The sequence below is a fragment of the Anoplophora glabripennis genome, unplaced genomic scaffold (genome assembly GCF_000390285.2).
Source record: "Anoplophora glabripennis isolate ALB-LARVAE unplaced genomic scaffold, Agla_2.0 scaffold1819, whole genome shotgun sequence".
In the NCBI taxonomy this organism is placed as follows: Eukaryota; Metazoa; Arthropoda; class Insecta; order Coleoptera; family Cerambycidae; genus Anoplophora; species Anoplophora glabripennis.
Genome location: NW_019417897.1, coordinates 6947 through 21898, shown reverse-complemented (window position 1 = coordinate 21898; position 14952 = coordinate 6947). Strand labels below are relative to the sequence as shown.

Genomic DNA, 14952 nt, shown 5'->3' with positions numbered 1-14952 from the left:
CTGTTGTAGCAATTGGCAGTAAACCGTTATTTGTTAATTTCCAGCCCGTCAATTGGATTCTTTGAAATAACCATTGTCCATTGTCGCAACAGATAGTACACTTTCAAACCGTGTAAAGCAGTCGATGTTTCTGTGGGAGGTAGAACTGATAAATTAAATGCTTTCTTCATTGATGATTTTTTAAACACTCTATATCTGTGTACGTTTAACAACTTTTTTTGCCCATAAAGTAATTTCACCAGTTTTGTGCCAGCATTTATAATGATTGATGGATCAGCGTTGTCTTTATTAAAGCAGCGAATTTCGTCCAAGAACATATTATCACGTAGTAAAATTTTTATAAATTACCTTTACCTTGATTGAAAAAATACGATGTCGTGTCGCAACCAGAAAATGCCTGCAAAAAAAAACAATAAAATCGTTAATTTCTTGGTGCTTGAAACTATTGCTTGTGTACACTTTATTTGGCGATTTGCCCATACTTGGTTTAAAAAAGTAAATATTATTTTTATGTCTAGCGAATTGCGGTAATATTACCAATACATCTAAAAAACCGCAAATTTTCAACGTTTCTATTGCGACTATATAATTTTAATTGACAACTGAGAAGTTGAGATAAAATATAGTAGTCAAAAAAAATTCATTGTCGTAGAACCTTTAGTTGCCGTAAAAAAGAATTTGCAATTAAGGTTCACAAAACCTCTCCATCGCGCCTGCCCGACTATCTCACCGGCGCGCCGCTCTTAAATTTTGCTTTATTTATTGCTTGTTTAAGATGAAGTAAGCTATCTAAAACTTTCGGAAAAAATCCTGTATTAAAGTATTACTTCAGTTATAACTGTGCCAAATTTCAAGTAAAAACATTGAATATTTTAGACGTAATCGTTCAATTACTAAAAGTTGATGATCTCGGCTTCTATTGGTCCGATTGTAATGATTTTTTTAAATTCATGTTTTTTTTATAAAGGCTAGTGTTACATACACATAAAAGTGTTTACGTGCACTACAATGCAATTTGTCGCGATTCTCAAAATTGAAAACTCGCTGAAATACGGTCCTAGTGACGGACATTTGTTGTTAAAAATGTTGTTAAACTTCAATATAAAAAAATCCCTGTTCAGCATTTAATAAGCTAACGATTCCAATTGGTTTCATCAATTTATTTATGTAGAAAATTTGCTTCTGAACAACTTTTATATCATTACTTTTTTTCCTAAAACCAATAGCAGAAGAGCTATTCATGAAAAAGTAAAAATATTATTAAAAGGATAGACACATTGACTATGCGTAGAAGAAATTGTAACTTCTTTGTATTATTTTTCAGTAATGTTATTTGATATTCATGTACCTGCCATTTCAAGATTCATAATCATAACTAACTTTTTTTAATTATCAGTTCGTCATTGTTGCCATATTCATGATGGTCTCAACATCAGAAAATTTCCATTTCACAAGCGTATTTGAACAATATAAAATGATGTGTAGCTTTTTTAAAATGCTTCTTATATTGTTTTGTGGCATTTTTATTTGTACGATGAACGGCAGAATTCGTAGGTAATCCATATTAGAAACTTTTTTCAGTGGCTTCTCGAAAATAAAAAAATTCTTGATAAAAGTTGCCACATCCCCAAACTAGAAGAGCATAGTTATTTTTTTAATATACAATGTAACAACATTTTTCAGTTAATTTTTTTGAGAAATCAGAAAAAGTTGTCCGGAGTACGAATTAACTCATTCACAATACAAATAAAAATATCACAAAAATATCGAGTGCATAAATGGAATATAAAAATAATGTTACTGAAACCAATTTTTTGAAACGTTTCATTGGAAACGTATTTTGGGGATGACATCTTGGGATTCGAGAAAAATGGAAACGTTTCTGAAACATGTCAGAAACTGAAAAATGTTTAGTGGGAAAAATGCATTTTTGGAATTTATTTTGCAATAACAACGACCTTCCTGTTAGAAATCGAGCAAAGACCGATAATGTCAACACTTAACCCGAGAGGCAAGGGCTAAGTAAAATAAATTCCTCGATTAGGGCAGATGAGATACAAGGAACCGTATATTCACCATTCAGCACTCGGCATTCGACGGCAGACGCCCTTATTAACTAGATGTCTTAAGTGCTTTATAAACCTTTTATATTTCAAATTAACAACTTGTATTTAAAGTAATATATTGAATATTCGCTTATAAATTAGTGTGTTTCTAACATCAGAAAGTGGGATCTGAACTCGTGCGCTTGTGACAAAGTGAAAAAGTGAAATTTAAGAAAATAAAATTAATATGGAAAATTCGATAGATCGACATCGAAGTTCGCGTGCGAGTCGTGGAAAGTCACCCGTAGGAGCTGGAAGCCTGACTCGACGTCGTCGTCGAAGAGATACCTCTAGGTCTGGGGAGGAGGATGTCGACAGCAAGAGGTATGGCAGTGGTCAACTGGTGAGCAGGGAAGTTCGCCCCAAGAAAACAGGGCGTTGGCCAGGCGACAGCGCTTGGATTCAGCAAGCCCGGTGCATGGCAGCGACCGGAAGCGGAGGCATAGAGGCACACGAGCGGTAGTCTGTCACCGTAGTGCTGAGAGTGTTTCGCAACCACGGCCGCCCCTAGGCCATGGTGTCACAGCTTGAAAAGTTGGTCGAAAAACGGAATCGAGGCGTGAGTAATGTATCTCTGACCATAAATATTATTCCAGAATTTAATCTATTGTTGTATGACGTATATAAATGGTAGTTGCTGTTGTAGTTGAACAGGGTGGATCCCTGGTACTTTGTTCTGGTACAGAGCGGAGTTTTGCTCTGGCAGAGTGGTATTTGCTCTGGACAGGTAGACTGGAATTTGATCACCTGGACGTATTTTTTATTTGAGTGGTATTTGCTCTGGACAGGTAGACTGGAATTTGATCACCTGGAGATATATTTTTATTTGAGTGGTATTTGTTCTGGACAGGTAGACTGCAATTTGGTCATCTGGAGATGTTTTTTATTTGAGTGGTATTTGCTCTGGTCAGGTGGATTGGAATTTGATCACCTGGAGGGTTAACTTTTATTTTTTTATTTTAATTCTATTAAATTTTTACTATTATTCCTATTATTTTATTGTTATTATCTTATTATAATTAGGTATTTATTTTTACAGCGCAGAACATTATAGGGTAAATCCCTGATACTTTGTTCTGGTTCAGAGCGGAATTTTGCTCTGGCAGTGGTATTTGATCTGGTCAGGTAGACTGGTAGTGGTCACCTGGGTATGTTACTCAATGTGTATTTGTTTTGTTATTATTGTTACACACGTGTATATTTCCATAGGTAAAGCAGTAGTATAGTCACAGCATACAAAAACTGATTTCAGGTTGTCAAATGCTTGTTCGATTTTTCTGCTCTATACTCCGCGGTCGAAATTATAGAGAGTGATTCATACATAATATAGAAACACTATTACCGTGAAGTGTATAAAAATTAAAATGATTTTTATAACGGTTCAATATTATTTGCTTATGTTAAATGATGTACCGCTCTTTGCACATCGATAGGATCTATAACAGTCATAGACTGAGTTACACTGAACGCGATTTATTTCCTATCTCTGTCTATCGCACTTATTACAGATAGGGAAATGCTCTTTTTAGTGGGTGTAAACGGACGTACGTAGAATTCGAGTTAGCCGTAATTAGAAACGTCAAACTATAAGCGCGCGCGAGGGTTTGCATATTCCGTGACTATAGTAAATTTATAAATTAAAAAAATACAATCGGGACGTTTTAAAACATAGGAATAATAATTAAAATGGATCAAAGTGCCGGTTGTAGCAAACGGTCTGTTGCTCATAAACGCCCTAACCTATGCGATGCGGAATTATTAATGGTAAAAAACGTGTATATAGGAATTCGGTACCAACACGAGATGAGGCAGGATAAAGAGGGATAATCCCCCTCGATCCCAAATCATTGAGGCCAATTTCTAGCCATGGAATAATGGCGCGGCGGTCGCGAAATTCTAATACAAATATAAGCGAAGCTGTTGTTATGGGTAGTTCGTTGACAAAAGTATCCGTTACTACTGTTTATCGTGCCATAAAAAATAGTGTAGAAGTGAATCCAAAGAAGAAAAAAGTGGAAACACGAGGGAGGAAGAAAATAGAAGTCGACGTTGACGTGAAATACTCCATACGTAGGAAAATTCATGGATTTTTCTTTAGAAATGAAATACCAACGATAAAGAAAATTCAAGCTGCAATAGCTGAAGATGAGGATATTCCTAATTTCTCTGATAAGGTTCTTAGAAGAATAATGCGTGACATGAATTTTCGATATTTGAAACGGAATCGGAATAGTATGCTCGTTGAAAAAGACGAAATTGTGGTATGGCGAAGAGAATACTTAGAAAAAATAAGAGAACTTCGTGCATCTGGTAAGAAGATATATTACATGGATGAAACATGGGTAAACGAAGGTCATACTGTATCAAAAGTTTGGCAGGATGGTAATGTTAAGAGTAAGAGACAAGCATTTTTAGATGGATTTTCTACTGGATTAAAGGCACCTTCTGGAAAAGGACGAAGATTGATTATAACACATATTGGAAGCGATACGGGATTTTTAGAAAATGGTTTGCATGTATTTGAGTCACGAAAAACGGGAGATTATCATGAAGATATGAACAGCGACGTGTTTGAAAAATGGTTTGAATATGTTTTATCATATCTGGAGCCAGGAGCAGTTGTTGTGATGGATAACGCACCTTATCATAGTAGAAGAGTTGAAATGTTACCGACATCAGCATGGAGAAAAGGAAATATTATGGACTGGTTACAATCGAAAAATATTGAATATACAGAAACCATGCTAAAAGTACAATTATTAAAAATTGTCCAAAGAGAAAAAGGTCAATACATTAAGTATGTAGTGGATGAGATGGCCAAAGATCGAGGAATTCGTGTACTCCGTTTACCGCCATACCACTGTGAATTAAACCCAATTGAGTTGGTTTGGGCACAAATAAAGAATGAAATCGCACGAAAAAACACCACCTTTAAAATAAACGACGTGAAATTATTATTACAGGATGCTATTAATCACGTCACTGCTGAAACATGGTGTAAGTGTATTGGACATGCACAGAAAGAGGAACAACGTATGTGGGATCTTGATACAACGGTAGAAGTGTTCATAGAACCAGTCATTATTCATTTGGGTGAAGATGATTCTAGTGATAGTGATAGCAACAGTGATATGTGAAATATATAATGTGAATAATGTGATATGTAAGTATTTAAATATATTAATAGTGAAGTGATTATGTGGCAGTGAAGTGAAAGTGTGACAGTGATAATATTCGTGAGATAATTATTATAAAATATGTGAGTATTTAAATATATTAATAGTGAAGTGATTATGTGGCAGTGAAGTGAAAGTGTGACAGTGATAATATTCGTGAGATAATTATTATAAAATACGTAAAGTACCTACTTAAATAAATATATTAATAGTAAACATTACAATATTTTGCGGCGGCGTAAGCCGGGTGGTGGTGGGTTATCGATGCCCAAGAGGGCATCGTTTTATAGAAAACACTTAAAATTTACTAGTCCAAAAGCTAGCTAGCTAATTTCGACCGCGGAGTATAGGTAACGGGTTTAATACGGAATGGAACAGACATTCCAAACTTACAGCTAGGGGATTCCGCGTTGCTACCACTGGTCTCCGACACGGTGGCAAGGTTTAACCCTTAGATGTGACTACCATTCGAAACCATATGACTGTGCTAGCTGCTGAACATCAGGAAGTGTAAAAAAGCCGCTTCGATAAAAACCGCATTATTGGACCTATGTACGGGGAAGGAGATTTGGTTCTACTGCGACTTGCAGCTAATCCAAACACTGGCAGCAGCCATATGGTTTAGAGCATACCTGGTGCTCTTCTTTCACGCATACCATACGAGGGGACTGCAGGGTCGGAGAATATGAGACCGTGGATAAGTTATAGTGATGCGCCTGCCGTAAGTAAACAGAACAGTACATGGTCCTGGTTTCTGGTTCTGGACAGAGCAATGCGGGTTGGGCCCCTGGTCTTTGCTCTGGCAGGTGGGCTATGCGAGTGCGCTTCTTGGTCTTAGCCACCTGACAGGAGAACTATACGGGTGAGAATCCTGGTCTTAGTTCTACCTATAAGCGCGGGAGCTCCCAAATTAGGTGTAGTTATTTTATATTATTAGCTATTAAGGATTATGCATGTATGTTCTGTTTTTATTTATTGTTTTATTCGTGTATGCATACACATAATTTTATGTTCCTCTTTTATTTCTCTTGTTAGGTTGTAAACTGACAAACGAATTGGTGGTGAATGGTTCAGAATCTTCGTTTTATATTACAAAAAAAATCTTGTTGTTACAGAATACTTGTTAGTTTTTCTGCCCTAGGTACCAGCAATTTGGTCTCCCTGTATATTGTTAGAGTGGGACACTAAAGTCAGGAAAGGCCGTGTTAGAAATCGAGCGAAGACCGATAATGTGAACACTTAACCCGAGAGGCAAGGGCTAAGTAAAATAAACAAATTCCTCGGCTAGGGCAGATGAGATACAAGGAACCATACATTCACCATTCAACACGGCATTTAACATTCGACGGCATACGCCCTTATTAACTAGATGTCTTAAGTGCTTTATAAACCTTTTATATTTCAAATTAACAACTTGTATTTAAAGTGATATATGTATTGAATATTCCTTATAAATTAGTGTGTTCCTAACATTCCCAACCACTCTCGCATTAGATCGTCTGACGCTCTCTATATAATGAATCCCCGTTCTCGATTCCTTAATAACATTGTTAAACTAAGACGTGACGAAAGCAAAACAAGAAAACTGCATAGCGAAGCATCGGCTTCAGCGTCATCGCCAGTCATCGATTCTCGGGCAGACTATTTTCTACATTCGGCCATTCTGAGACTTGATATCACCGTAATGAAGTTAGTTGATCTCAGCGTAATGGACTTAAAGATCCGTTGATCTCATCGTAATGAACGTAGAGATCCGTTGACCTCATCGTATGAGAGATCCGTTGATCTCGTCGTATTAGAGTTCCGTTGATCTCGTCGTATTAGAGATCCGTTGATCACATCGTATTAGAGATCCGTTGATCTCATCGTAATGAACTTAGAGATCCATTGATCTCGTCAATACGACGAGAGAGATCCGTTGATCTCATCGTATTAGAAATCCGTTGACCTCGTCGTAATGAACTTAGAGATATGTTGATTTCGTCGTATTAAATATCCGTTGATCTCGTCGTATTAGAGATCCGTTGATCTCATCGTATTAGAGATCCGTTGATCTCGTTGTATTAGAAATCCGTTGATCTCTTCGTATTAGATATTCGTTGATCTCGTCGTATTAGAGATCCGTTGATCTCATCGTATTAGAGATTCGTTGATCTCTTCGTATTAGAGATCCGTGTTGATCTCGTATTAGAGATCCGTTGATCTCATCGTGTTAGAGATCCGTTGATCTCAACGTGATGAACTTAGAGATCCGTTGACCTTTCTTCAACTTTGAACGTAATCCATTTTTCATATGATCTGGGGCAACTACTGTTCTCTTGTCTGATCTAACGCCTTCTCGTATATCTTTGACTTCATATCGATCGTTACTTTGGTTATACGGAATGACCCTTTAAACTAAGCAACTTTTTACTGGTGCCCACACATAGTGGCCGCACTTATGATACGTATCAGGATTAATTCGCCTTCGCTGTAATTCGTGGTTTTCTCGCTTTGTCGTATTATTGTTCTCTCTGTTTTCTCTGATTTTCCGTAATGTGATCTGAGATTCTGTGACGTAGACTCCATTTACCACAGATTAGAAAGAGGATACCATTTACTTTAGCTGCCCGTTCTATAATATGTATGGCGAGTTTAATACATTGGCTACATATAATAGTTGAACCCATAAAACTCTTTAACATATGTCTTGCAAAATGTCACTATGTTCCCTAACTGATTTGCTAAGGACATCTTCACTAGTGAGGTAGAACATCCCGTATCGATTAAACACTGATATTTGTGATATTTACAAATGCGCTTTTGACATATATACTTATATAGTTTGTCCCATGCAGACTATATTAACTTCTTTTGATTTATTTCCAATAGGACATTGTTCATGTAAATGTTCCAATTTGTTACATTTGCCACACTCTAATTTGGGTATTCTGCAATTCCTAGCAAAATGTCCGTTTAATCCACAATTAAAGCAAGTAACATTGTTTTGTTCTCGAGATTTATTAAGCTCATGGAATTTCTGTGAAATTTCTTGGTTTTAATTGAGTATTATATTTGGAGGAGCTAGGAAAATAAAAAAAAATTGGGCGTCGAGCGATTATCAAATTTTTTCTTATTTGGCATGTCACCCACAGTGACAATAAGCATATAACATCACTATGGCGTGCAGATCTGACTACGTGAAATGATTTCATCCGTTAGTCCACCAACTACAACATCTATGAGACATCCATCTGGAATTTCGAATCCTAACGCTTTTAATTTGGAAAGTTTTGGAAACAGTAATCCCCTAGATTTTGACCGGGACTAGTTTCATAATTAGCAGCATCTCGGAGTAAGTTAAAAAATGGAATGGACTTACGGAATTGATTAATCATACTCTCCTTTATTTCACTCCAAGAAACATCACAGTTTGCCTGTTCGTCGTACCACTGCCTAGCATTCGCGCAAAGTCTGCTTGCTATCATATACGGATAATGAGATTGTCATCCCATTTATATCACTCTGCTGCTTTATTCACACATTACTCCCACTTTTCAATCACCATATTGTCCTTTCGTGGATTAAACAATATAATGAGTTGAATATCACTTGGCGAAGATGATGAAGACGTACTGCTATTACTCGAAGAACGTCGCATATTGGTACGCTGCTCTTTTTTTGATTTTTTCTTCCCCATATTATAAATAACACGTTCACAAACACTAAACATATTCAGTACATGCACAATATATATGCCTACGTCTAACGCTCTGTATATAATGAATCCCCGTTCTCGATTCCTTAATAACATTGTTAAACTAAGACGTGACAAAAGCCAAAACAAGAAAACTGCATAGCCAAGCATGTGAGCGCTGATAAGTCAATTGACATCACCGGTCATCGATTTTCGGGCGGACTGTTTTCTACATAAACAACTAAAAATATAACTTTTTTACCTCTTCAATGTTTTTCGTATCTTGATTAATTTTTGTAGAAACAAAATAAAATCCACTTAATTGCGCATCCCTGGACCACACAAGAAACGTGGAGAAAAATTATAATTTTTTTATAATTTTTATTAATAACATGTAACATTTAAATAACATAGAGTACAAATAACACTGCCAAATTACAACAAAATTGGGTTAAGGGTATTTAAGATATTTACGAAATAGCGCAATTTTTTTACAAAAGTTGAACACCCTGTATCTTGAAAACGAAGCATCTGCGGATCAATGTTCATATGAACTTTTTGTCTTAGACTCACTCTAATAATCGTCTGTTGAATTTATTGTACATAGGTACTTAATTAACACCCTGTATATGTTGCGGCTAAAGTGCAAACTTGGTTAGTTTGTAAACTAGTTGATGCTAGTTGACTAGTATACAAAGTAACTGAACCTTCGGCTATTTTGATATAAAACGCATATTCCACCATATTAGCTGATACCTATACTGTATAGACTAACCCACTTGTTTGGCTAATTTACTTGAAATAATCAAAGAAACTAAAATGGCGTTTTTTCTTTGGTTAGTTTATAAACTATTCGCAGGTTTATGTTATGACCAACAGATATCAGTTTTTGAAAAACTCGCGAACTTTCTATATTTTAAATAGATTTTTTTTTAAACTGAATATATAAACAAAATTGTAGAATCTGCATATCCCAAAAAAATTAAATATGCAAAGTTACAGGTACGCAAGAAATTATAAAATCAATGGTTTTCTCAATGAAAATATTTGACAAAATTGAATTTTAGGATTCCCTCTTTATGGAGCTGTAGCTGTTTGGAACATTTATGTTTGTTAAAGAAACCACTATTATTTTTTCACTTCCTATCCGTCCACCGGGTGAGCCACCAGTAACGCCTCAATCGTTAGGGACCAAATGACAAGTGTTATAGAAACATGTTTAAGTAGGTTGATTACGGCTACAATTTAAAAATATTTTGAAATACAAAGGGTGTCCAGGAAAAGCGTACCATATCAAAGTTATGTAATTTTAAACAGAACACCCTTTATTTTACTGCATTTTTGAAAGCACCATAAAAAATAGGTGAACTTTATTAAAGGTTCTGCCTACCTAGGACTTATTGTTTGTGAGATATTTCAATTTTAGTGAAAATACAGGCTTAGCGTAGAATATTAGCTATAAAAAAATTATTTTAAGGAAGCAGCTTTGGAGAGTGTATTTTAGATCCTTGAAGTTATAAATTATTATATTTGTCATTATGTATTGTCATGTGTATTGTACAGGTGTTCAAAAAACTGCTGAATACTTATCTCAACTTTAAACAGCAATAACTTAGTTATTTTAAAAGGGACACCCAGTATATTTTTACTTTGGAAGTTAGAAAATTTAAAACCCTTTCAAACTGTGTATAGGTTTCCTATACCTATCTCTAACGGTATTGAAGATATTTGTGCCGTTTTGTTTTTATCAAATTTTTTTGTAAGATGTATCCACGTGTCTTTATCCAGGTTTTTATTGAATTGGTTTGGGTTCTTCTTGCTGACCTCTCTTTAAATATAAGATGAAAAATGAGGATGCAATTAAATGGCGCACCTTCAAATTTTTCATATTCAGTAAGAAATTATTTAAATCGGAAAAGTAATAAATGGATAAATAAGAATGGCGTGTGTTAGTGGCCACCTAGGTATCCAGACCTCACCTCTTCGTTTCGAACTATATAAAAAATCTTGTACACAGTGTTTCACCTACTAGGTACTTGCGATGATATGAAGGATTAGAGATGCACTTGCCATAATCACCCCAGATAATCTAAGGAATGTGAGAATATCATTTGAAGATAGAATAAGATGCTGTATTCAAGAGAATGATTATCAATTCGATCAATTAAAATTTTTCTTTGTTTCTTCGAAAAGTAAAATTTCCTTTAATGTTCCTAATTAATTTAATTAAGTTACGTACAACAAACATATTTATATAAAATTAATAACATTTTATAATTATTCTCCTTGTAAAATAATATTTTTTTTATTAGAAAACGCTCTTGAATATTGTCATGATTGACGCTTTACCAATTCAATACCTCGATAAAAAAACGAAATGGCACAAACATCTCCAATACCGTCAGAGATAGGTATAGGGAACTTATACAGTTTGAAAGAGTTATTGCTGTTTAAAGTTAAGAAAAGTATCCAGCAGTTTTTTGAACACCCTGTATAATACTAAGTGACGACAAATATTATAATTTATAACTTCAAGGATCTAAAATACTATTTCCAAAGATGCTTCCTTAAAATTATTTTTTTTATTGTTAATATTAAATTTCTACGCTAAGCCTGCATTTTCACTAAAATTGAAATATCTCCCAAACGATAAGCCCTAGATATGCAGAACCTTTAATAAAGTTCACCTATTTTTTTAAGGTTCTTTCAAAAATGCAGTAAAATACAGGGTGTTCCATTTAAAAATATATAAATACTTTGATATGGTATGCTTTTCCTGAACACCCCATATATTTCAATATTTTTAAAATGTAGCCATAATTAACCTACACATACCCACCTAAACAGTTTTCTATAACATTTGCCGTTTGGTACCTAGCCACTGGTGACCCACCCTGTATATTAAAATTGTTTAATAGTGCAATCATTCAAAGAAGTATTTTGTATTTTTGTTGTTCTCTTATTACCTTTGACAAAGAGTACCACGTAAAAAACAGCTACTACAAAGGGATATTAATTAACTTTTAAAACAGAGTAAAAATAAATTCAACAGCAAATATTAGAATATGTTTTTAAAAAGAAATTTTTCTCCAAGCGTATAATAATACTTATATTATATAGTGCAACACCTCCTTTAGAAGCAGCCTATTGTTTAACTAGTACAAATATTTTTCATTTTTTAACTAGTAAAAAAATGTAACAGTGTGTAGGTAAGTATCCTAGCAACGAATTAAAGATTCAAGAAGCTTTGACGTTTCATTAAGTGTCAGTTGAAATTTGATGTCGCGTCGGGTCGTTTTTAAAATGTCTGAAGAAATGCAGTGCACACCACCAGAATTACTGGAAATTGCAAATACATCAGTGGCAACACTTATACCAACAAAGTCGAGAAAAATTTATGAAAATGCTTATGATAAATTCATAAATTGGGCAAAAGAAAATAATGCACATATTTATTCAGAAAATGTGATGATAGCATATTTTACAAGATTATCCAGAACACTGAAAAGTTCAACTTTATGGGCGCAATATTCAATGGTAAAATCTAAATTAAACATAATGTAAATATTGAGAAATATTCAAAATTAATTACATTTTTGAAACGANAACGTTAGCAAAATGTTTGCTTTTGTTCATAAAAAGTCATTTTTCTTGAAAACGGTTGACTTTAGAGCAATGAACCAAGAGAACTCTTATTGTGTAAAATTCATTGGCGCTTTAGAATTTGCTGTCAAAAGTCAATTTTTCCAGTGGCGTAAAATTTAGGGGGGGGGGGAAACCCTTACGATACCTTAAAATCTCCACCACTGGCACGTCCAATGAATTCGAGAAGGGTGCGAAAAAGTAGCTATTAATAGTGGTAATATGTGCACAAAAGCTCAGTCCTGTAGTTCAAACGATTCCTAAGATATTGGCAAAAAACTAAAAAAAAATTAAAGTTTTGACACCGTGCATCTCGAAAACGAAAGCCCGGAGAGAAAAATGGAAGAGGAAAAGAATGTTTCTTTTTTCAAGAGGAATTTACAGTTTTCCGTTGCGACACTTATTTAGGAACACCCTGTATACATAGTAAAAATATTTTAATACTATATCGGTACTACTATTAAATTATATTAGTAAAATAGTCAAAATTTTTAGAATGTATAATGTATTATTATTTAGAATGTATAATGTATATAGGTATTTAATTTTCTTCAGATAATTTTTGTTAGAATTTTTTAGGTAAATCTTGGTTAAAAACAATTCAAAATTCTATCACATTTTATGCTCTTTATTAAAAAATATTTACAATGCAAAAATACATGTTTCTCAAAACACTTACAAGAATTGTGTGTTTAGTTTTAGTTATGATTTTTTTTGTTAAATAACACATTTTTAATCAAAAATAAAATTTCTATTAATAGTGCTCGTAATTAATATAAATACTTCAATTTTAAGAGAACACAATCTGTTCTTATTTGCCTGTTATACTACGTATAAACTAACTTTCATGATATGTTTAATCGGAATTATCTTTATGTTCATTTTTCAAGTTCAAAGTGGATGACAATGTAGGAATTAGATTACTAATTTCCTTTGTAACTTTATTTTTTTGCATTATATGAGAAAATGCGTAATTATCTAAACTGAAATATAAATTATGCACGTCATCCATTGCTTTATAAACTTTATACATCAACTTCTTACTCATATGGTCTTTCAGAGGAATTAAATATGTGACAAGTTGAGAAGCAAAAAACCTTTGTTCCTCAGTTAATGGCCTCTCCTTCCAATTTCTCTTAGATACAGATAAAGCATCTTTTAGTAATGAAGGTGGAAAGTTTAAATATTTTACTAGACATTGTGAAATGTCTGCTGTAAATTTTGGGCATGTACGTGTTTCACTCTTTTCTAAGATTAAATCTACTATTTGTGTATCAAATGTATTTTGTACATATACATTGTAATTGTTATAAAGAATATTTATTAGTGAACTACCCCCATGCATTACTTTTGTAACATATTCCGATTCTAAAATATTCTTTATTTCTGGATAAAATTTCCTGTGCCTAAAACTCACTAAATCAAAAAGATAAATTTGTTTCCAGGTACACATTACAAGTAATCTTAATGTATCTATTGTACTTTCATCTGTCCCTAATGACACCACACCAACAGTTTCGGCTTCACTTAATTTTTCAACAGATTTAAAATATCTGTCATCGATTTGTTCCAAATATATAGCATCTTTGCACATCTGCTTTAAACGGTTATACTCTTCCTCAACTATTTGTATATTATTACTTTCTGTAACAATCACTTTATTCTTTTCATCTTCCTTTAATACTGCACTTTTGTGTTTATAAATTTTTATTATTTCATTTCTATAAAAGGAGTATACACCCTCGAGTTTATTTGTATTGTTATGTTGTCTAACATTAACTAAGTCTATACGATTTTTTCCACCATCACTGTAATCACCTTCAAATATTTCTTGTGTGTTTAATTCTATCATCAAATGATCACCAATTTGATATAACGAGTTATAAGAATCTTCCATAACTGATGCAAAATAATTGTTTTCCACCGACAAATCACCACAATAACTATATTTATGCTTTGTACATACCACCACAAAAATATTTAAAATAAACCCTAGTCCTAAATTTAGATTTCTCTGAATTCTCTGCTTGTTTAGTGTTTACTTTTACTCGCTCACAAAACACAAAACAACAAACTTTTACTATTTACTATTTACCATAGATAAGAGAGATAACTACTATTTAGTATTTATTTACTATTGTGAAATCCACAGATCAAGAATAGACATAGATATATAATTTATACCTATGTGGCTTGAAGCCAAAATAGTTCATTGGAGGGGTGAGGAAGTTGTGTTTACATTCCCTCATGGGCAGTGGCGTATCATTTTATAGGGGATGATTGCAACTAAAATAACAAGTTTGATAATTATAATTGTAAATTTTATTTTTCGCAGATAAACTAGTAATATGGG

General features: G+C 33.8%; 1 protein-coding gene across 1 annotated transcript; it reads right to left on the bottom strand.

Annotated features, from left to right (window-relative positions):
• Window positions 1–13231: 13231 nt before the first annotated feature.
• On the bottom strand, window positions 13232–14702 carry LOC108915949 (piRNA biogenesis protein EXD1-like). The gene has a single exon (XM_018722113.1). It carries the CDS (start codon window positions 14494–14496, stop codon window positions 13456–13458), a length of 1041 nt encoding a protein of 346 aa, XP_018577629.1. The 5' UTR covers window positions 14497–14702; the 3' UTR covers window positions 13232–13455.
• Window positions 14703–14952: the final 250 nt, after the last annotated feature.

Bases quoted from the DNA above. Each gene is read 5' to 3' on its own strand.
- LOC108915949 (XM_018722113.1), bottom strand. From the start codon at position 14,496: ATGGAAGATTCTTATAACTCGTTATATCAAATTGGTGATCATTTGATG.